The sequence below is a fragment of the Stenella coeruleoalba genome, assembly GCF_951394435.1.
Source record: "Stenella coeruleoalba genome assembly, chromosome: 18".
In the NCBI taxonomy this organism is placed as follows: Eukaryota; Metazoa; Chordata; class Mammalia; order Artiodactyla; family Delphinidae; genus Stenella; species Stenella coeruleoalba.
Window position 1 is genome coordinate 4,995,226 of NC_137164.1, and position 24,697 is coordinate 5,019,922.

The 24,697-nt window shown below is 39.4% G+C and overlaps 1 protein-coding gene and 1 long non-coding RNA gene across 5 annotated transcripts in view; one reads left to right on the top strand and one right to left on the bottom strand.

Moving 5' to 3' along the window:
• LNX2 (ligand of numb-protein X 2) overlaps positions 1–24,697 on the bottom strand; it is a 98,318-nt gene that overhangs the window by 32,525 nt on the left and 41,096 nt on the right. For 2 of the 4 annotated variants that reach the window (XM_079902956.1, XM_079902953.1), the window contains exons 2-3: positions 12,041–12,559; positions 1,076–1,302 (exon numbers count right to left, since the gene is read on the bottom strand). In XM_079902956.1, the coding sequence (XP_079759082.1) occupies positions 1,076–1,302; positions 12,041–12,447 (634 nt within the window). In that variant the 5' untranslated portion in view covers positions 12,448–12,559. Of the gene's footprint in view, positions 1–1,075; positions 1,303–12,040; positions 13,488–23,229; positions 23,279–24,697 lie in introns of those variants that run through there. The other 2 variants (XM_079902955.1, XM_079902954.1) reach the window with 2 other exon arrangements.
• Positions 15–11,976, top strand: LOC307176625. The gene is made up of 3 exons (XR_013824850.1): positions 15–280; positions 8,981–9,038; positions 11,711–11,976. It is a non-coding gene; the product is annotated as an uncharacterized lncRNA (long non-coding RNA).

Here is a 24,697-nt window from a genome sequence, read left to right on the forward strand (position 1 = left end):
TTCAGGTAAATAAGTCATCTTACATTAGCAGATGGTAAAGAACTATGCAATACCGCTGGATAAGGAAAGCAGAATGACAAAAAGTATCTGTTAAGATTATCTAAACATTTCTTGTCCCAAAGGTGATCAGCGAATTATCACAAGCGGTTACTACGTCTCAGATCACAGTGATCTGATGGAGCAATAGTAAGAGAACGTCATCTCGACCTAACTGACGAGAGACGGTTTGGTCGGTGGAACACGTGTAAACCGTGCAAAGAAGCATAAAGACGACTCTGTGGTATGTGATCGCCACGGGGTGAGAGAGGAGTCCCAAAGGCTCTAAGAAGGGGTGGCTCTTGGAAAAGGGTTATGGCTGGGGCAGGAAAAATTTGAATTTGTAGTAAGATTTGGAATTTGTTCAAGAAAAGTATATTTAAAAATAAATGCCTAGAGCCAACCATCAAGACGTGTCCAAGATCCACGACTACAGGCCTTCTGTTCACTCCTAGTGGCTGTACAGTCAGATTCGTGGCGGCCACCAGAGCAGAGCAATAGTCACGGGCGTGGCCGTGGGGTCAGATATACACCCAGCCCTTCCCCGGCGGCACGAGCCGACCAATTCGTCTCAAGATTTAGGCCTCTCCTGTCACAAACCAGCTCCCAGCACCGTCAGCGGCATTTAGTCAGCTAACAGATGGGAAGGGTCCGGCACACGTGTGACACAGGGAGCGCCTAATTTGCGGTATTATTTTTGTTGCTCTTGATGTTGTTGTTTTCTTAGTCAAGAAGCAACAAGCGTTTGCACACAAACATCTAGTAAGAAGCAGGTTAACAACCAGTGAATCATGGACTAAACAGAAGAGGGAGGGAAAGGTCACCTTCCTCAGAGTAAGTTCTGAGCTCTGCTTCTAAACTGCAAACTGTCAGACTTGTGCACTTTAAAGGGTGAGTTATGTGCTATGTGGATTATATCTCAAAATTAATTTTTTAAAGAGGAAAGAAAACGCATGTTGGGAGAGCAGCAGGGAGTGGTGGGGAGGAAGGCAACGCCCGGTTTGAGAAGAGGCGAGGAACACAGGCGGCCGACACGTACTGTCCCCAGTAGGGCTCTCCTCGAAGGCGGGGTTGTCCAGGCCAGGCTCCTCTGTCCAGGCGGGAAGGGACGCCGATGTCAGGGTCGGCCCTGAACAGTCCGCTTCGGGTGATAAAGTAGCTGGAAGATCTATGACCATGGTTCCATTTTCATTCTCGATCTCCGTCTGAGCTTTACTAGTTTTCCGTCTCTCCAGGGCAACTCTCTGATGAGAAGCTCCAGGGCATCTAGAAAGAGAGCGTCAGGTGGTTTCCAGATGATGTGAAAGGAAAAAAAAGCGATTAACAGTTTGTACCACAACAAAACAATGGCAATGGCTTCTACGCAAAAAGCACCTGGAAGTACCCACAAGCATTTCCACTCCAACGAAGTTCTTACCACTCCACGGAGCAAATCTAAAACAAGGCATTTGCACAAACATGTACTCAGGAATCTATTAGTACCAGAAATAACATACACAGTGTAGTACACCAGTACAGTTCTCCCTGCACTGTGAGAATCATCCTGAGGTTCTGATTTCATAGCCCCTTTTACAGGTTAAACGGCTGGACCACAGGACTGGAAACCAGCACCTTCCTCCACAAGCCCCCTGCGTCCTGCCTTAGACCCTGAGCACCCTGCCGCTCCGCTCTCACACCCAACACTGCACATCACCTGTTAGTGGGTGGAAATACATCTGAAGCTTTACCACTTGCAGGAAGGCACAGCAAAGGCTCAAATTTATGACAGGCATGGGAGGAGAGGAAAACATATCTCCTGGTTTGTAAAAACAGAACTGCAACAGTGGAATTACAGATATGCTATGAAACTTGAAGAATATACTTCTAAGTACTGGGGAAACTTACATAAGCACCAAAAAATAAGGGCTGTTAACTTGCTTGTTTTTACTTACTTAGGCCAACAAAGGGGCAGATATATGTTTGTTTAAACATTTAAAGCAAGTCTTTATACACAGATGTTAGCAGTGCTGCAAGGTGCCAGTTCTTTCCACCTGACACCCTGACTGGACAAAGTGACGAATAATGCCCAGTTGGAGGAGTGGGTGGAAGAACTGGGGATTTGTACAGGAGCCAGGCCCACGTGCCTAGACCCCGACACGGCTCTACAGACCCCACCTACTCTCCTTCCGGGGTAAGAAGTTTAGCAAAGGGTGGGCAGGATCGGCGACAGTCTTGTGGCTAGGGCTGCAGACCTTCATTCAATAACAGGATTCTTAAAAATCTAAAATTTCAATCAAAATTAAGGACAGAATTCAGTTAAAATTGAAAGCTATTCCTTAATGATAAGAGTAATAAAATTTCCCTCATGAACTGGAGATTTATTTTAGGTCCTGGATTTCAAGTTCTTGAAAAGGATCATTATGAGATTTCTTTATTCAACACTCTCTCCGGACATGCTTTCTCTTCACCTTGCTAAGAAGGGGGTCCAATTATTTTCTTCCAGGGAGTGTTTCTGCAAGGGCCTGGCAAATATGTTTGAAAATGATGTCACTGAAAAAATTACTTTTGTCAAGTAAGCATATTTAATTAGAAATGCATTTTAAAAAATTTAATTCAACAAAAAATTGACACTAAAAACTGAATCAGAAAAAATACTTTTGATTAAGAAGACAGGTAATGATTTAGTTCTCAAAATATGTATCATACACAAATATCTACATGGCCAATGGCTAGTCTTTAATGGAATAGAAGGACTAGGAACAGGAATTGAAGAGGAAATACAAACGATGTGAACACCTGGGAATGAGCCTAACAAGCAACTAAAAAAATCCTACAAACTAAATAACCATAAAGGCTAAGATATAGTTATTAAACATGGAAAAACAAATTTAAAAAGCAAAACTTAAGATTGTTAGAGAGGTGAAGAAACAGGTATACTTAAGTTCCCAGTAGGGCAGCAAATCGTTAACAGGAATTAAAGATATTAAAAATGATACTATGTAAAAATATGGAAGAATGATCCTACCCGGGAATAGAGGAAGGTTACACAGGGAACCTTCGGGAACACCCGTGTTTAAACACGATGGAGCAGCTGAGTAGACTGAGACAGAACAACCAGACAAGAGTGTCAACAAAGAAAAAGCAGCCAACTGTGCAAACGCCATAAAGGGGGCAAATAAGGTAAGGGCCAAAGCACTGGTTTGATTTTAAAATTAAAAGGTCATGGTGACCTTAGAAAGAACACTTTCAGTGATGAGGGCAAAAGCCCAAACTGTAACACAAGCAGTTCTGTTAACAAAATAACATGCATTCCACAAAACTGCACAACAAAACTTACAGAGCTTAGGTGGAAAGAGGACGGGGATAGATAGACCATTCAACACCGGGGCATCTGGGGATGGAGAATGGCTGCTAATGGGTACAGGGCTTCTTTTTGGGGTGTTGACGTGTTCTAAAAGTTAGATTGTGATGATGGTTACACAATTCTGTGAATATACTAAAAACCACTGAATTGTATACTTTAAAAATAGGTGAAGTTTACAGTAGGTAAAATATATGTCAATAAAACTAATTTTTAAACAAAAGGTGAATAGGGAATGAGTAGATCAGAGCAGGCTTGGACAGAGAAAAGCCCCTGACCACAGACAGCCCACAGCCAGCATCCCTCAAATTTGTAAACATTTGGAACTGAAAGAGAGAGGAAGAAACCAGAATTTGCTGGGTGTCTAATTAGGGCCAGTCACTGTGTAGACCTTATGTACAGTATTTCACTGAATCCTCAAAACTGCTCTGTCATCCCCATTTTACAAATGGGAAACTTAACTCACTAAGCCAGCATCACATAGCTGTTAAGTTATGGAGCCAAAATTCAAGCAAACTCAGATCTGATTTAAAGGTGCCTGCTCTTTACACTGGATCGTATGGGGTTCTTTTCCCAGGCCTTAAGAAAACACAAATTGAATTTGTTCTACAAACTTGTACCTAGAAACACAGTCAGAGAATGTTAGAGTGAGAAAGGCTTTGGTGATCATGGAAACACGAACGGAAATCACAAACAGCAACAAAAACCTGTGCATCTTTTTCAATGGAGTATTTAACAACACAAACCGCAACTGGCATAGGGGGATATAACTGGGATCATTCCAGCAGGTAACTGAGTGTAGCAGGAGGCTAGTTTGGAGGCTATTACACATGATAAAAAACACCAGAAAAGAAGTGCACCACTGAATGACGTCAGGGTAGGCGTGGGCTCAGACGATGCAGGTGGAAGTGGAGCCCTGAGACAGTGGGCTGCCCTTAACAAGGGCACTGGAGGCAGCGTGACCTGCCACAGGCTGAGGGCTGTGCCCCCCAGGCAGGCTTCTCTACATGCAGGTGTGTCTTTACATTTTTCCTAAATAAAGCCCAAAGGCTCTTGCAGCACCTACAGCCAAACTGAGGGACTTTTCCTTTCCTGCTGAAGGTTATAATTTCATTCCACTATTCTGGCTCTCCTTATGGAGGAAAATCACATATGAACTAGCTTGATTTATGGCACGGTGGCATCATTCCCTGAGTAACGATGATTCACATTAGGAAACACACAGTGTAACAGAGCACACTGTATTACTGGTAGCAGTACTAGGGTTAGTGGTGGTGGTGGCAGCAGTAATAGTAGAGGTAAAATCAAATGGGGCACGGTAAGTGCCAACACAATGCCAGGTACTTAATGCAACTCAAAGAGCGTGAGCATCTTAGAACCAAGAAAAATGATAGAGTTACGGATTACAACATGCAAACATCACTTTAAGTGACGTCAGTGAAAATGTTAGATTAAGGGTATCTGAAAAGCCTCTCTTCCACAAAGCAACGCGAACATTGGCAAAAGCTGTCAGAAAAATTTCTGAGCTCTGGAAATAAGCCAAGGTTCTGTAGCAATCTGGAGTGCATTTATTTAAGAAAAATGGCTGCGTCTTTACGAACAGTGAGCTCTGTAGCATTTGAACTTGCCCTATTCCCATCCCCACCTCCCCCAGTAGCCTGGGATAGCCATGGCCCACAGTCACAGTGGAATCAGGAGTCTGGCAGCCACTGGAGGAGCAGACTGGAGCACCTGCAAAGCCCCATTTGTAGAGAATTGTCATTAAGTGACCTGTTGGTTCCCTGGAAGACCTCACTCGCAAGGCTGTCTTTATCTGACCTGACTTGGGGCTTACTCAGTGCAAAGGCATTTGTTGGGGTGGCGGGGGAAGGCAATTGTGTAAGACTGTGGCTGCCTGAGGTAGACAGACAAAAGGCTAATCAAAAAGTTTAAAAGGAAAAGCTAGGGAATGAAATGTCCAGGGCTATGTGCATGCACAGGAAAGAGCTGAGAAGGCCCTAAGCTCTCACTTCTGGCTAACACTGAAGCTACGGAAAGCAGGAGATGAAGGCTAAGCAGGAGTGTCAACTGCCTGAGTGCTGAAGGTGTGCCCCACCGTGCGCACAGTGCCCCTTGGGGAGAGTGGGAGATTCATCGGTTACGGGCATTTAAGAAATTCTCTGTTCAATCATTAGCTGATTAGAAAACTCATTAAGCAAACAGTAACAAACAGCAATAATAAATCCTGAAGAGAAAGAAGAATCTGATTTCCAGAGTTGCCACATTATATTATTTAAAATGTCCAGTGTTCAATACAAAATTAAGAGACATGCAAAGAAATAAGTAAGTATGGCCCATACATGGGAAAAAAAGGAGTTAACAGAAACTGTCCCTAAGGAAGCCCAGACATTGGCCTTACAAGACAATGACTTAAATCGAGTATTATAAATAGGTTCAAAGAACAGAGGGACTCCATGTCTAAATAACTAAAGGAAAATATGAGAGTGATCTCTCAACAAATAAAAATACCAGTAAAGAAATATGTTATATTAAAGAGCCAAATAAACATTCTGGATTTAAAAATAAGTACAATAAGTGCATTTATTCTAAGTACAATAAATGAACAATTCACTAGAAGAATTCACAGGAGATTTGAACAGGTAAAAGAATCAGTGAACTTAAAGGTAGGTCAACTGAGATTATCCAGTCTGAGGAATAGAAAGAAAAAGAATGAACAGAAAGGATAAAGCCTCTAGGTCCTGTGAGAAACCATCAAGAGTATTAACATATGCAGAATGGGAGTCCCATAAGGAGAGACATTAGGGCAGGAAGAATATTTGAAGACATAGTGACCAAAATCTTTTCAAGTCTGAAGAATGCTGAAAACAGCAAGAGTGAAGTACCTCATCACAAAGAAGTGACCCTCAGTAAGGCTGCCACCTGACTTCTCTTCAGAAGCTATGGAGAACAGGAGGCTGTGGACAGCACATACTCAGAGTGCTGAAAAAAGACTGTCAACCAAGAAGTCTATCCTTCAAAAACAGGAGAAATCACGACATTCCCAGATAAATGAAAACAAAGAGCCTGTTGCTAGCAGACTTGCCCTGTAAGAAATACTAAAAGAAATCCTTTAGGCTGATATGAAAGGACATTAGACAGTAACTCAAATCCACATTAAGAAATAAAGACCACTGGTAAAGGTAACTACATAGATAAATGTAAGACGGCATTAAAGTGCTTTGTGGTTTATAACTCCTTTTTGGTCCTATTTGGTTTAAAAGACAACCCTGTGCAAAGCAATAATTATAATTCTGTTTAGATGGGCATGTAATGCGTAAAGATGTAATTTGTACAACAATGATAGCACAAAGGATGTGGAAAGGAATGAAGGTATATATGAGCTAATTTTGTGTATACTGGTGAAATCAAGTCAGTATTAATCTGAACTAGACTGTTGAAAATTAATATGTTAATTGCAATCCCCAAGGCAACTACTAAGAAAATAATTCAAAAAATAGATATGAACAGAAATGACAAAGGAATTAAAATGGCATACTTGAAAATATCTATTTAACAAAAAAAAAGGGAAGAAATGGATTAACCTTTAGAGAAACCAAAAAGAAATGACATGTGGAAACAACAAAATGGCAGACATAAATTCTACCTTATCAGTAATTACATCAAATATAAATGAATTAAACACTCCAATCAAAAGCCAGTGATTGGCAGAATGGATGAAAAAGACAAACGGGATCCAAGTATATGCTGTCTACAAGAGACACATTTCAAAGACACCAATAGGTCAAAATTAAAAGGAGAGGAAAAAGATATACTATGCAAACATTAACAGAAAGAGAGCTGAATGGGTATACTAATTTCAGACAAATAGACTTTAAGACAAAAATTGTTTCTAGTGACAACATTCTACCATAACGAAAAGGTTTGATTTGCCACAAAACTATAACAATTATAAACATAAACACAATTAACAGCAGGCCTTCAAAGTACATGAAGCCAAAAATGACACAATTAGAGGAAGAATAGACAATTCAAAACTAATAGTCTGGGCTTCCCTGGTGGCGCAGTGGTTGAGAGGCTGCCTGCCGATGCAGGGGACACGGGTTCGTGCCCCGGTCCGGGAAGATCCCACATGCCGTGGAGAGGCTGGGCCCGTGAGCCATGGCCGCTGAGCCTGCGCGTCCGGAGCCTGTGCTCCTTAACGGGAAAGGCCACAACAGTGAGAGGCCCACGTACCGCAAAACAAAAAACAAAAACAAACTTATAGTCTAAGCCTTCAATATCCCACTTTCAATAATGGATAGAACAACTAGACATAAGGACAAGAAAAGAGACTTTTAACAATATTATAAATCAACTAGACCTAACAGAAATCTATAGAACATTCCACCCATCAATAGCAGAACACACATTCTTCTTGTGTACAAAATGGAGTATTTTCCAAGATAGACTGTGTGCTAGGCCATTAAAAAAAAGCCTCAGTAGTGACTTCCCTGGTGGTCCAGTGGTTAGGACTCAGCGCTTCCACTGCAGGGGGCCCGGGTTCCATCCCTGGTCTGGAAACTAAGAACCCACATTCCGCTCGGCATGGCCAAAATCATTAATTAATATTTTTTAAAGCCTCAATAAAATTTTAAGTATTAAATTGCACACATGTTCTCCAATAACAATTAATTCAAAATGGATCACAGACCCAAATGTAAGTGCTAAAAGCATGCAGGTCTTAGAAGGAAACACAGGCGTAAAGCTTCATGACCTCGGATGAGGCAGTGGTGTTTTAGCTACGACACCAAAAGCACAAGCAAAGAAAAAAACAGATAAAATGGACTTCATAAAAATTAAGTGGAGAAATAGCTAACCAAATCCTTTGACCACCTAAATTGGATTACTTGACTTTTTGTTGAGTTGTAGGAATTCTTTACATATTCTGGATACTAGACTCTTACCGGATACATGATTTACAAATATACATCTGCTTTTTACATTATATAGGAGAAAAAAATGCTGGTGAGAATGTGTCAAACACAAGCTTCTCTCCAAGTTAAAATGTGAATTTGAAAGAGCAATCTTGTCTCAGCCTACCCTGACCCTTAAAGGCTTCAAAACCATTTGATGAACTAGAAAAGCTCTCAGCATAGAAAAAGACTTCTTTAAAGGGTTTCTCTATATTGTACAAACTTTTTAGAATACTGCTAAACTCTAAGTTTTAAGAGGAAAAGAAAAATGGTTCTGAATTTTGCCATAAACCAGGGCACAAATGCTCAATTTAACAACAACGACAAAAAAAAAAAAAACCACCCCAATATTATCATTTACAATTAGCATAAGATGTTAGATTGCTGAGGATGAGGCAGGGATGGGGGTAGAGAGGTAGGAGGAATGCTTTATAGTTGATGCTGCTTGGCAAAATTTCTGAAAGCAATTACTACAATGCTCCAGGCGTCATACAATATATAGAATATTTCTTAAGGGCTTTAGTTCTCCTCAAAGATGAGCACTTTCCTAAATCTTTTAAAATTCTTCATTGTTTTCCTAATATATAATCAGTTAATAACTAGTCATTTTATTTTAAAACACAGTCATCTTTCATAAATGTTTTACTTTTAGCCATAGGAGAAAATGTCAGCTGTTTTCAGACTGAAGCAGATTTCTTAAGTTCAAATAGGTAAGGTAATTTAAACTCAAAATTACCAGATTTAACAAACTATTCCTAATGCTGTATTTCTATTAATAATTAAAGTAATCATAATTCTGTGTCTCATGACATCACTCTTATTGCTAGTTTGTGTTGCTTTTACCTGGCTACAAATTTTTTTGTCCTCCCCCCACAAAGTGAAGCTTAGTTCCCCTCCCCTTGAATCTGGGCAGTTATGTGACTACAGCATAAGGGATGCTATGTGACTTTAAGGCTAGAGCATACAAGGCCATGCAGCTTCTTGCCTTATTTACTGGAACCCACGTAAGAACTTAAAATACCCTGAGGCCACTGTGCTGGAGAGGCCACCCATAGGCTCTCCTGTGGACAAGTCCCGGCTGTGCCCATGCCTCTAGTGGACCGCCATCAAGGTGCCAGACATGTGAATGAAGCTGCCGCCTTGGAAGTAAATTCTTCAGTTGCAATTGCTGCAGTCCTGGGCTTTTGTTCTCCCCAGCTGTGGCCCAGACTGGACAGAACAGAGTCGGGCCATCCCTGCTGTGCCCTGTCTGAATCCCTGACTCACAGAATCCATGAGCAGAACCAAGCACTCACTGTTTTATGTCACTATATTTGGAGTGGTTGGTTTCTCAGCAATAGATAACCAGAACACAGATTAACAATTTAATTGAACAAACATTAGATGAGTGTCAACTTTCTAATTTTTGTAATCAATAGTCACTCTTAGCTGCATACATCAAGCAAGTCACCTCACCTTTTCAAATCATTCACCTTTTTCAATTTATCTTTCACAACACAGGCCTAAGACACTTTGGAAATGATTAAATTAGTAGCTCAAATATTAATAAGCACACTTGGAAAATAGAACTTTCAACTGGACATAATTGCTTAGCTTTTATCAAACTATAAGGATAGTCTGCAATTCCCAACATTTTTATGTCAACATAAACAGCTTGATAGAAAATACTACTGATACTTCGACTACATATTAAGTTCTTATATGCATTTTAGTTAAGCAAATATTCCTAAAATAATTGTGTAATTTTTATCTCACTGCTATCAAAATACTTAACTGAATTGAGACTTTGTTCAGTTCCTGTAATACCCCAAAACCGATGTTCATAAAAGAGTCACAAAAGAAACTTATCTCTGAAAAAGACTAGTTCTACTGAAAGAAATAGGAAAAGCCTAAAATCTTCTTCAACCTCAGCCACAACTAGGCCTGACCCAGACAGCAGATTCAAGAGTCTGGTGTCAATCTCCAGGAAGTCTCTGTTATCGTGTTCAGATTCTATGCCTGCTGCTGACCAAAGACACACAAAAGCCTAAGACTCCTGCATTTTCAAAAGTCTATACATCTATCCTACTCTTTTTTTTAGCTCTTATTTTTAGACAGTGCAGCTTAAGTTTAAGCAATTTCTTTATAAATCTTCACGTTTCTGACATTTTAATAACATCTCATTCTTTCTCATAAATCTAAATTATTTCTAATGAGTACACTCACTTTATAACACTGATATTTAGGAACAGAATGAACACGTATACTCACGTGTACATGAAACTTTTACTACCACATAACAGCAGAGAACATGATTCACCCTGGGTAAGGTCAGCATGGTATGTTAGAACGCTAAGCAGGAATACTGAAGTTTAAGTCTAACCATGTCATTACCTAGCTCCAAATCTTTGTGACTCAGTTTCCTGATTCGTAAAGTGAGGGGATAAGATTAGATTCAATTCATGATTTCATGTGTGAGTATAATGACAAACTGTTCCATACCAGACTTATACTATTATTTCTAAGTTTCTGAGTCCAATATATTGTGCTAAGCATTGTTTTTCACAGCAATCAAGATTACTGCAGATTTACACTGCACAAGTGGCTGACCTATAAAATTTAGAAATCAATACATTTATTTTGGTCATTTTATGTGATTCTATCTCCAAAAGAGATGAATTTTAGCCCTTCTTAAGGGTAGAAACAATTTTAAAGATCAAGTCTTTTATCAAAGTCAAACGATAAAACTCAATCTTTTAAAAAGCTTTTGTCAGTAGAACAAAAATCCCCACTAAATGTTTTAAAGTTTCCAACCCCTAGTTCTCGTTCAGTCAAGTTCTTGAACACAGAATTTTACAAGATCTTAGCGAATAAAATCACAGATACAGGCAGACCTCATTTTACTGCACTTCCCTTTACTGCCCTTCACAGACTACATTTTTTACAAATTCAAAGTTTGTGGCAACCCTGTGTGTCATCAGATGATGGTTAGCATTTCCTAGCAATAAAGTATTTTTCAATCAAGGTATGTAAGTTTTTAGACCTAATGCTATTGCACCCTTACTAGACTACAGTACAGCGTAAACAGAACTTTCATATGCACTGGGAAACCAAAAAATTCGTGTGACCTGCTGTATTCTGCTATTTGATATTCACTTTACTGCGGTGGTCTGGAACCGAACCTGCAACATCTCCGAGGTGTGCCTGTACCCATTTCCATGTTGCAACAATATTATAATTTTTAACAGCTGCATGATATCCCGATGCACTGATGTACTATTGTATTTTTAACCCTTCCCCTACTGTTAAGTAATCAGATTGACACCAGTTTACTGAACTCTGCACAGTGTTGCAGCAAACATCTTTACATACAATTTTCCCTTCTTTTGGACTATTTCCTTAGGATAATAAGCTGGATAGACGATACTGACATTTACAGTTTTTGAAACAAATTGAGAAACTGCCTTGCAAAAGGAATCTATCATTATATCCTGCTACCATGTGACTATAACCACCTCATATTGGTAAGTGTAAAACGGTACTTCCTGACTGTAGTTTTTACATGCATGTTTTTGATAAATAGTAATATTAAATGACCGTTGCATGCAACTTGTTTGTTGTATCTCCTGTGCAGGATTTGTCTGTTTACTTACTGATGCCTTGGCATTTGTATCGGGTTTATTTGTTTGAGCCACCTTTTTATAGCCTAGAGTCGCTTCTCTCTCTCTCTCACCTGTTTTTAAGGTGTGCCTCCAGGTCGCAGCGCTGCACTACATCTTGGCACACTGAAGAGAACGGACATAAAACTAATAATTTGTCCAGAAGTTTATGAACTAGAATGCTAGACTTCTTACACAACTTAAAGTGGAGTCTCTTCCGGTCCAATGGACAGAAATCCTTCTCTTGCAGGAAGTTTCTGAGGCACTTGCAGCAGAAGGTATGTCCACAGGGGGTGTCTAGTGGCTGCAGCAGAGGCTGAAGGCAAATGTGGCAGACCAGGTCGTCATCCACTTCATCCTGGTAATTGTATAAGTGGTTTTCTCGTGTCCAGTGCTGCTGGCCGCATTCAAAACACAGAGGATTGAAGGAGGAGGAAGAGGTCTGCTCCACAGACACCATCTCATCGTTTGTCGTTCCCATTTTGAATCAGCGGAAGCAGTTTCTGTATCTTCATACATTAGACTTCCATTAAAGGTTTGATCTTTAAAAGACAGTGATGTATTTGACTAAAACCCAGGTCTGTTTTTCTAGACTAGACAAAACAAAACAAAACAACCAGAAAAGTAATTACTATCAATCAACACAGGCTAAAAGAATCAACATAATATTACTATGTTGAATTCTTTTTTAGTAAAAAATTAAAATGTACATCAGGGAATAAATTAGTCATAAAAACATAAAAATGACATTAACTAATTTGCTTGTTGGCTAAGGATGACTTACCTTGCCAAGTTCTTGGTGAAAAAAGAACTTAGGATTAAAAGCAAAGATGACATATTAATATGTGGTGTGACACAGGAAACAATCTGTTCTACTGACTGAAATCCCCTGATACTTCACTGCTTAATGGTGGTTTCAACGCCAGGTAACCTACGTAGTATGCTAATAATGCAATCTGAGGTATATTATGTGATAAATTTGCACTTGCCGTCCCAGTCATGGTGCCCTGCTTCTGACCGATCTTACACATTTGTAGTGCCATCCCAAAAATTACGTCTCTGAAATGTAGTCTCAAGGATAATCCAGTGTCTTAAAAAAATGACCTCTACTCTACACTGTTTGGGAGAAACTGGATTTCAAAATATATATGTATGATTTGAATATTCTCTCCCTATAATACAGATTGCAGAGAGATAGATCTGCACAGCATATATAAATAACATCTCTGCAAACTCCACAAACTTCAATACTATTTCATGCCATTAAGAGAAAAAACCCACTGATGCAATTTTAATATTAACTTTTAAAGGTGACAGGGTAATCTAAGACACATCTTTAGGCTTTATTCATATGTACATCAGGGTATTATGAGTCAAGAGGATCCTGAGCGCTGTTCTCGACTCTGGAAGACTCTTATTTAATTGAAACTGTCTGTTCACAAAGCAGTAACTTTGTCTTATTCCTGTTGGGCTGACCCCGAAGATGAGTGTGAAGTACAGTGTGTGTGGGTGAAAACGGAGTTTTGGAATTGAGCTCCTTGCCTGTAAATGTTCCCTAAATACTTGTGTATATGAAACCTGTATAATAAAAAGAAGTATTCTCAATAAAAAAAAAGAAACCCACTATAATTCAATTAAACAGATAAGGCATGTTATAAATGTCCATCCCAGCTCGCATTATTCCACACTCCCATTGCTTCTGGCTTACTCAGAGCAGCAGAGTGCACGTGTGTGTGTGTGTGTGTGTGTGTGTGTGTGTGTGTGCGCGCGCGCACACGCACCTCCTCTAAGACAGCAGCCTGCTCCAGTTTGGTGCAGGGCTAGCAAGGAATGCTCCCCTCACATAACGGTTTCCATACCTCCTGCTGCTGCAGCACCAGGGGTCAAAAAATCACCTCCAAAAGCAGCAGCTATGTCCATTCTGAATATTTACAGTCTCTGGTATGTGCCAAACACTGAACAGGGAGATAAGGGAGGTGGGGAGAGGACAGTTAAGAGAGCCCATTGTTGGATCATATGGTAGTTCTATCTTTAGCTTTTTAAGGAACCTCCATACTGTTCTCCGTAGTGGCTGTATCAATTTATATTCCCGCCAACAGTGCAAGAGGGTACCCTTTTCTCCACACCCTCTGCAGCATTTACTGTTTGTAGATTTTTTGATGATGGCCATTCTGACCGTGTGAGGTGATACCTCACTGTAGTTTTGATTTGCATTTCCCTGATAATTAGTGATGCTGAGCATCTTTTCATGTGCTTTTTGGCCATCTGTCTGTCTTTGAAGAAATGTCTATTTAGGTTTGAAGAAATGTCTGTTTAGGTCTTCTACCCATTTTTTGCTTGGGTTGTTTGTTTTTTTTGATACTGAGCTGCATGAGCTGTTTGTATATTTTAGAGATTAATCCCCTGTCAGTTGCTTTATTTGCAAATATCTTCTCCTGAAACTAACACAACATCGTGAATCAACTATACTCCAATAAAGATTAAAAAAAAAAGAATGCCCATTGTGAAAACTCAATGAACTAAATATTCTCAGAAAGTTGTGCACCGGGTGCTGTGTGAATGCAGAGAAAGAGGAGGAGAGCTGGCATCTAACTCAGTTTGGCTTTGTAGCCAGAAATACTTTCAAGAGGGGACACAACACGGCTGCTGGGCTGTGACAGGAAGCACTGGCCAGAGAGGAAACGGACAAGGGCCTCTTCACGTCCTGAGTGTGCACGGCACATTCGGGAATGTGAGCCGGTGAAACATCTGAGGCAAGAAAATGAACTCAGAGTGGAGGCATTCTGAAACCTGGGGTCCTGTACCAGATCAGAAAGGGCAGACACCACGTTAATGCTGCTAGCATTTGTTTCAGTGATAAAATCCTCTTCCGATCATATATATACATATATATATATATATATATATACACACACACACACACACACACACACACACACATATATACATATATTTATATTTATATACATATATTTTTGCTATTTTATTACTTGGAGTATTTATCAGAAAAACAATATTAACATTTTAAGAGATTTAACAAGAACTGCCATGAATTATGAGGGGGTGGGACAAGATTCAGATGGCCTGGCTGAGTCAGATAAACTGTTTTTCAAAACAACTTAATAAAATAATAATAGCAGCTTGTGATCTAAACTATCGGTACAGCATTAAGACAGTAGACACTACTTCCTGTAGTTTGTAACTCGTGGGGCTTACACTCTCTGAGCACCATAGCTTTTGTCAGTCCAAGGTATGTGAGATTATGGAGATAAACATCATTTACCTCAGGCAAACAGACCACTTCAATCTCTAGGTATTTTAATACAGAATGTCCACAGACTCGTTTCCTACTCAACTAGCAAGAGAATTCATATATCCCTTGCTCTTCTTTGTTTGTGATAGTATTTATCCTAATTTTTTTCTCAAGAATATACACTGCAATTCTGGCCTCCCACATAATGACTAAGGAAGCATTTCTCTTAAGACTATTATATTTTAGCTATTTTCTGACTCTCTAAATAACTTTGATTATTTTCCTATCACAAAATATTTTCATAAGGAAAAAGAACACGTTCCCATTTAAAATACCAAATAACAACCGCATTATCAACAGCCCCAAAATGCCTCTGTGTTACCATGACAGAAACATTAAATGAAAATTTATCACGGGTAGATCACTAACACGTGCATATAAATATTGATTAAACAGTTTCAAGACCATACAGTCTAAGTAGCTAAGAGTACACACCCTGGAGCCAGTCTGTGAGGGTTCAAGTCCTTGTTCAGTCACTTACCAGCCCTGTGGCCTGACTGAATTTCTCTGTGGCTGTTTCCTCCTCACGTGTAAAATGGGGGTAGTTAACAGTGCCGATCTCAGAGGGGTGATACAGAGAATAAACAGGCACATTAACAGGTGCTGAATAAATGTCAGCTATTACTACTATTACTAAAGATAAAGAAACAGATGTTCAGACAGATTTTATGATTTGCCCAAAGCTGCACAACTTATAATTACTCAGTAAGAAAGAAGGAAGATGAATCCAGTTCTTTCTTGTTTCAAAATAACCCGACAGTAAATTAAGTAATTATAGGAAAGAGGAACGGTGTTTCATGTAAGCCTGAGTGTATGGATTTTTTAAAGACGAAGGCAGCCTACGCCTGTTTTCCAATCCCCAAGCCCACTCCTCTCTGCCCAGCTCCGGCAGGTGACTTGATTTCCACTTTGTGAGCAAGCCCACTCCTAACACCTCACAAGGCTTCCTACACTACTGTCCCTCCCCCGAAGCTGTGAGCTCCTTAAGAGGTGGACCTCCAGCAGGGGAGAAGCTCAATAAATGCTGAATGACCAACTGGGTGACCAAAGTTAGGTGGCCAGAAATACATTCATGTATACAGGAGGATATGCCCATGTTTAATTTTGATTTCAGACATTCTATTAGCACAATTTGAAATACTAAAATACAAGTTAAATAATAGTCTTAAATATTTTCCAAAATATAAAGATAAAATGTAGCATTACGTGTATCTTTACAAGCTATATTATCCGTGTAGCTAATATAACAGTCATATAACAGGAACAGTAAACAGATGGATGCTATCAAATCGGCTGGGAGGGAATTCCCTGGTGGTCCAGTGGTTAGGACTCTGCACTTTCACCACTGAGGGCCCGGGGTTCGATCCCTGATCCGGGGACTAAGATCTCATGAGTCGCGTGGCGCAGCCCAAATAGATAGATAGATAGACCATCAGTTGTCTCATACTTTCTCTCATTTAAAAAATAAATAAATTGGCTGGGAATATTACAACACATTTAAGATAACATCCTGAAAGATAATCAGTGCAGTGGAGAGGGAGTTATAAGACTGTTTACTACCTAACTCCAGTTATGATTAACGTGCTTGCTTTTCCTGGCCTATGAGACAAGACTATCCTGCTACATCCTGAAGACTCTCAGAACGAGCTACGGTTTTTCACAGTTAATTTGCACACACTCCCAAACTATGTTATTCAGACCATTTCTCTTAATGTTACTTTTGACTCAGGCTGAAAGAGTCCTCACTGGCCCTAAACTAGGAGATCCAGCCCCAGATAAAAGAAGATGAGCTAAGGGTTACCACCAAAGTATGGTTAGGTGGGGATCATCTTTGGTTCCTCTGACACATCAGTGCTGAGTCTGAGGATACCTCTCCCCATGCATCCCAGCAAAATCCTACTCACGCCTTAAGTCTTAGCTCCACCTCCACCCCCTCCATCAGATCCCATCGGCCTCCTTCCCGCTCCCAGTTCGCCCCCTCTTTCCCTTCTGTTCCTGCTGCTTTTTACACACGCCTTCGTCTCATCAATTACTACACTTGCGTGCTTGCTTATCTGTCTCCTTACCGCTTGGAGGTTACGGTGAAGACAGTATCTATCTCTTGTGTTCCCAGGTCTTGGCACATATTGTACAATTAAAAAAAAAAGTTCTCAGGCTCATACTGGAGCCTGAAATATAAGAGTCTTGAGATGTATTATATAACTAAGTAAATTTATGAGAAACCCTTGCACATTAATTTGTGGCACTACAAACCGATCAACATACTGGACCCTGCCCTATGATTACAGACAAACTAGGAATAAGATATTACTTCCTTTAATCTTCAAAAGTCTGAGGGAAAAAAAAGGGGTTTTTTTGTTTAATGATGTCAACACAAGAAAATTTTCTTATTGTATATGTTACATATCAGCTTTCATAGCTACTTTTGTATAAAGCAGTGGTTGTCAAACTTTGACACCTAAGGATCCCTTTATCCACCCTGGATAAGTTTGGCTGTTTCTTAAAAAAACAAAACAAAAAAACAAAAAAAAACTACCATACAATCCAGCAACTCCACTACCCGGCATTTATCCCAAAGAAATAAAAACGTTCACACAAAAACCGGTACAGCTTTATTTGTAATGGCCTCAAACCAGAAACAACCCAACTGTCCTTCAACAAGTGAACAGTTAAACAAATGATGGCATATCCACACCACACGGCTCAGCAATAAAATAGAACGATCTACTGATGTGCACACCAGCCTGGGTGGACCTCAAGGAATTATGCTGAGTGAGAAAGCCGATCCTCAAAGGTTGCATATTGTATTTTCCATGTAGATAATGTTCTTGAAATGACAATGCAATTAAGTAAATTAATTAAAATGTTTGTTAATAAAAAATAAACCCATTACATGTTAACATTTTTATGAAAAATAACTTTTTTCAAAATAAAAAAATATATAGTGCGGAGAGAAGCACTGTTGATGTAGAATGTATTTTCCAAATCTGGAGTCTCAAATCTGCTTTCAACCTTTTGTGACATCACATGTCAAGTTTCCTCTGGAAAACTCTACGGAACACTCATGAGAGAATGAGAATGAAAAGGGTAGGTAAAGTATTGTGTTACTGGGAAAATAATTTTGACCTTGTGGACCCAATGAAAACACAGGGTCCTGGGTCACACGTGGACAAGCAGTACAGAGCACTGAAGGGTTCTGACACCCCTCTTCCACAAGAAGAAGTACCAGTCAGTAACCAACAAGACTTCTAAAAAAGACAAAAACTGGAAAAGGCCTACTGTGGAGGTGAGCCCATACTGGAGGAATCTGTCTTTCCTGGAATGAAGCTCTTTCTCCAGAGCCTTCTCCCACTGAAGAAGCATATCTGGATATCACTGTACAGGAATATTAAGCATATTAAATGAGACCCTTACATAAATTCTATTCTTAATCAAAACATTTCCTATATGTCATGAGGAAAATGACCAAATACCAGTTTTCCAACAATTCCACATCTATTATTTATAATTCTCATTGTCTACGTAAAAGTGTAATTCAGCACACTTAGCTATTTGTCTCCAATTCCTTTTTATCAAGTAGAAATATTTGAAAAGCCATTTAAAAATTCTTAAGCTGCTACTTGTAGTGAGATGTGCCCTATTTAATAATCTAGAAAATTAGTAAGCTAAGCAAAAAAATGCTAGAAGCTATGAAACTTAGGCTCTGAGCTCCATGCCAGCTGGGTAACTAGGTCACTACACAATTCCTTTTCATTCATCACATGTTTATCCAGTGTCTACGAAGTGCTGGTATTATATAGATATTCTGGTGCCTAGGCTTCCTGTCTACACACTATCAGCTTTGCTTAAATAGTAATAAACCACACATCATATACACACAGTTTAAATCTAGCTCCAAAATTCTCATTTTATATCTTTTTATACACAATATTTACTGATATGTTATATTTACGTTTTAGTCCTGACATCTGTTATTGTTGATAACTTTAATAATCTCCTAAATATTTTACAAAAAGGAGGTTAAATTGTGGCTGGCAGAGAATTTACAAATTTCAAATGTCCTTCTACTTTAGTTTTTCTAATTTTGAACCACTAATCTATGATGAAAACTTTTTTTTTTTAATGCAAAAACCAAACTGGATTACCTACCCAATTCCTGCAGGCTCACAGAGTTATACTAGAGTTATACTTCTTAAAATACTACTAAATTATGTTACCTTACAGTAATTTAAAAACAGAATTGATATAAAACTATTTCAAAAAGGAAATACACCATATGGAATGCTGAACATTTCCATACAGCTAAATACCCAGACAGACCTCCACCAATAAGAAAAGGCTTCTGTGGGAAGGGGTCTTCCAGGAAAGACACACTCCCACAGCACGTGACCTCTTCTCAGCAGCACTCCTCACCAGCCAGCCGAGACGGGGCAATTTCTAACATCTTAAAGAATGTCACAAATTCATAAGAGTTGCACAATACATTTAACAATGCGGGGTGGGTTTTGAGGGGAAGTAGTTTTCATTGGTTTAGTTTTATTGCATGCCATGTTCACCGGCTGGATAGAATTTTAATACTTCTTTATATGACATTCAAAGGCAAGGGTTCTGATTTAAATAAATAATCTGTTTTCTTCTAAAGGATGAAACCTCTCAAACATTTAAGTTCTTGCACAGTAAATTTAGAAAACATTTGTTTTCAAGTGATTGATAAATTCTTATTTTCAAGGTCTTTTCAATCTCTAATTTCTATAACTGTGGATCAAAATCCCTCTGCTCACTCTCAGTTATCCAAGGAAGTAAAGGGCATCAAAAAGAGCACTGGCCGTGGGTTCAAAATTTGCTTCTGCCATGCACTCACTAGCAATGTGGCACCGCAACGCGGCACAGCAATTAGAAGTCTATAAATCTCAACTTCCTCATGTTAGAAATGGCATCTTGCTCGTGGCGCAGGATTACTATGAAGCTAAAAATGTTACACTGCCAGAAAAACCTCTTACAAACCACAAGGCATTATAACACAAACTTATGACTAGATTAATGACTGTAAAGGACGATGTAGATAAGAACAGACAGCTGGCCTAATCTGTGGCCCGAGCTCCTTCCACGAGACTGGTCACGGGAGGCCTGTGTCTGATTCTTGGCTCTGAGACCGGCAACCAGGCCACCAGCTCAGCCCTTCCCCACTCTAGACTCCACTCTCTGAACCTACAGACCAGTGGGCCAAACCAGATAAACTCTAAAGTTACTTATAGACCCCCAATTCCATGATTCTAGAAACGTTCTTTGAGCACACATTTTTCCCCCCAAAACAGAACAAACAGTTTTCTTTACTATTATCCAGCATTGTATTAACTATAAAAATGATCTAAATCCAAAGCTTATCAGGAGAGGTTTTTGTGTGTTTCTTTTTTGTTTTTTGATTTTGTTCGTTTGTTTGATCTTCATAGTACTGGACACTCTTTTAAGTTCCCGACCTGAAAATTTCTCTTTTTGCAGACAAGCGTATGGACAAGAGAGGAGGGCTAGATATATAATTGAACATCTCTGTATGTTTATTATGGTGGGACAACGTACGAGACTATAGTGCTATAAGACAAAATTTACTTTTCTTACTGGCTCTCCTACAGTGCTATTTAGGAGATGCTGCGACATCTACCTGAAGGACTAATATGGTTAGTTCGTCTGCTTTCTCTGAAAGGCAAGCACAGGTTAATTGTCAGTAGTATAAATAGACGTTTTAGATGGCAGATTTTGCTCCACACTCAAACATATTTTTCCATTCAAGAAACATCTAAAGCTACAGAAAAAGAACAAACTTTTCAGTCTTACTTCCTTCAATAACTGCAAAGAAATCAGCAGGACACTGCTACTCTGTGATCAAACCCACACAATAAAATAAATGAAGTGGAACTAAACCACAGTCAGGAAAGGTTTTATGGTGGTGGTACTACTAATAATTAAGGGTCCCAGACTTCATTATCTTAACTATCAGTAAGGTATAAGAAATTTAAATGCTGCAGCTTTCCAAGCTAATTAGGGACACCGATAATTAAAAGAACAGATATTATTTAAGATGCTCAATTTGTCCCAGTTATAATCTAATGTATATAAAAATGATCAGCTCAAGAATGACTCTGGACCAGACTCAAGGGACCATCACCGAATGGCCAGATCTTGTGCTTTCTCAAGACCAGCCTAACAGGCACCAGTGTCAGGGGCAGGAACCAAAGCCTTGTTAGCCTTGGTATTTATCCAGAATGAGTCTAGTGTGTTGCCAGAGGTCCTTCTAATTTATTAACAATGAGTTGTTTGAGTTAAATACAGTTCCAATACTGAGAAAAATTAAAAGAGAAATCCTCATATAATGTAACTCATTATCCAGATTCAGATACATCACAGATAAAACCACCCTTTAAAATATAAATGCCTATGTAACATGACGGGAAATAAAATGTACTATAAAGCCAGAAATTATAAGGGGCTGTACTATGTTAAATCATTAGGATGATCAACAATGCACCCTAAATTATATTAGTTTCCCATGTTTCAGAAACCGAGTCAAACAAAATCCCAGGTTTTACATGTTATGTAGTTATTACCTGCCTTTTTAACATTTCCACTAGGAAACTTTTACAAACAAAATATTCAAGAGCAAACTAATTACTCATATCCCTAACCTTCAAACCTGACCTCCTTTTCAATCTCCTATCCTCCCTCTTTTCCATCCATCCATCGGTCCGTGTTACTGAGAATCTCCTATGTGCCAGGCACTGTTCTAGGGCTAGGAGTTCAGCCCTGAACAAAAACAAAAATCTCTCCCCTTGTGAAGCTTACATTCTGGGGGAGAAGACAGACAACACACACACAAAATAAATAAAATACTGGGAGGATAGCTTTTTAAATAGGGTGATCGGGGAAAACGCACTATTAAGGTGGCACTTGAGTTAACGCCAAAAGGACATAACTAGAAATCCACACGGTTATTTGGGGTAAAATGTTTATTATAGACAAATGAAATAATAAAGGCCCTGAGCTGACAACGTGGCTGGTATGTTCAATGAACAATCAGGAGGCCCGTGTGGATGAAATGAAAAAGCAGAGAGAAGGAAATGGATCAGACCAGTAACGGGGGCTAACTAAACCCTATAGAACTTTGGTGTTTACTCTGTGTAAGAATCCTAACAGGATCGCTCTGGCTGCTACACTGAGAATAATCTTAAGTGGCCAAAGGCAGAAGCAATCAAGAGCCTACTGAAATATTATAAGGAAGAGATGATGGTGGATTGAACCAGGGTGGACACGGTTGAGATAGTGACTCATTTCTGCATCTACTTTGAAGGCAGACTGGTGTGACTTGCTGATGAATAAAATGTGTGCACGGGCTCCTGGTGGTGGGAGAAGTCAAGGACGACGCCAAGGTTTTTAGTCTGAACTAGAAAGATAGAATTAATATATTTGAGGTGCGATAGTCTGTAAGAGAGTAGGTTTAATGGGTATGGCCAAGTTCAAACAGCTTATATTTGAAATGCCTATTAGACATCCAAGTAGACACACGGAGTAGGCAGGCAGCTAAGTATACAAGTCCAGTTCAAGGGAGAGGACTGGACTGATGATATAAATTCAGGAAGCACTGGTGTACAGAACAGAAAGCCATTCGATTGGGAAAGATCACCAAAGGAGAGTGGCTGAGTGAAGTAGAAGAGAAGGGGGCTGAGGACTGGGCCTTGGGGCATTTCAATATTACAAGGTCTGGGAGATAAGGAGGAACCAAACCGAGCAGGAGTGGTTAGCATGCAAGAAGCCGATCAGGAGAGTGTGGTGTGGAAAAACCAAATACAGAAAGTCTTTCAAGGAGGAGGGAGTGATTAGCGGTGTCAGATCCGGCAGGCAAGTAGAATAAGATTAGGACTGAGGATTAAGCGTTGGATTTAGCAACACGGCACGCACCAGTGACCTTGACACGGAGTTTTGGTGGACTGGTGAGAGCAAATGCTTCCTGGGAAAGAGTTCAGGAGACAGGAATTAGAGCATGAACAATTCTTTTGAGAAATTATGCAATATGGGAAGGGGGAAATTTTGTATTCTGGGAGGAACTGAGACTCTAATAGTGATCCCCCCAACATTTAACAAAGGCAAAGATGTACACGTTTATCATTTGCATCTATACACATCCCTAATTCCTTTCTTCTTGCGTCAGACCTCTCCCTCTGCTGTCTCAAGGCTAATTTCTCCTCCACCTGGGCTCAATATTCCATTCCTTTGGCAACCTTTGTCATTTATCTCATCTTTCTTTATTTAACCTCTAACCTTTTCCCCTCAGCATAAAAAAGTTCATGTTTCAACAACAATGAAAACAAAACATTCTCCTACAGTTGTTACCCTTTCCCCCACCTTCATTTCATCTCCAATATTTCTGAAATATAAGACCATGCTTGCAGTCTCTGATTCCTGACCAAAAGGGCTTCTTTCTACCTCTACCAGCCACTGAGCCTGGTTCTACTGTGGTCATGGTCGTCATGACGGGCTGCCAAATCTAATGGTCACGTCTCAGTTCCAAACCCTGCTTGATCTCTCTGCAACGTCACCGACTCCTCTTGCCGTGAAACTCTTTGCTCCCTTGCCTTAATTATACCACTCTGCTCTGGTTCTCATACTATTTACCACTCTTTTGTGATAGCTGTCCAACTTTTTCCTTTAGGCAAACTCTAAAAAGTTTAAATTGTTGGGCCAAGTGAAAAGAAGTCTTCTGATTCACTTCATTAAACTGCTCTCCAAAACGGTGAACAAAATTTTGATTCCTACTAGCAATGCTAGTATGTTAACTTCTCCCAAACTGTTCTAATCCTGGTTAATTTTATTCATTTTAAATATTTATAAATCTTAAAGTTGAAAATACAAAAATAACATCTCATTTTTTCTTTAATTTGCATCTCTTTGATTCTAGCTAAATTAAATTTATGATTATAATCCTTACTCTGGTGAAGTGCCTCTAGATCCTTGGCCTCACTTTTTTCCTACTGAATAGTAGTGTTGTTCTTAATTGATATGAACTTAATATATTATGATAACAATCCTTCATCACATTATTATAATTACTTTTCCTCCTGTTTGCCTTTTAGTTGTCTACTGGCATAAAGAAGTTGTCAATTTTCATGTAATTGAATACATTCATGTTCCCTTTAAAAATTCTTCCACTACTTATCCCCTCCTCCTTAACAAGTTGAGATGAAGATTTGCCTCTGTATTCTTCATTTGCATAGTTTAAAAAAATGATTACACTCTATTCTGACTGGAATGCAGTATGAGAATAGATCTTTCTCTCCCAGTACTTAAATAATTGTCCTAATTCCAGTACATCTAACTCACATTTATGTTCAAAAACCATGTCATTACTGCCCTCTAAATGATCCTATTA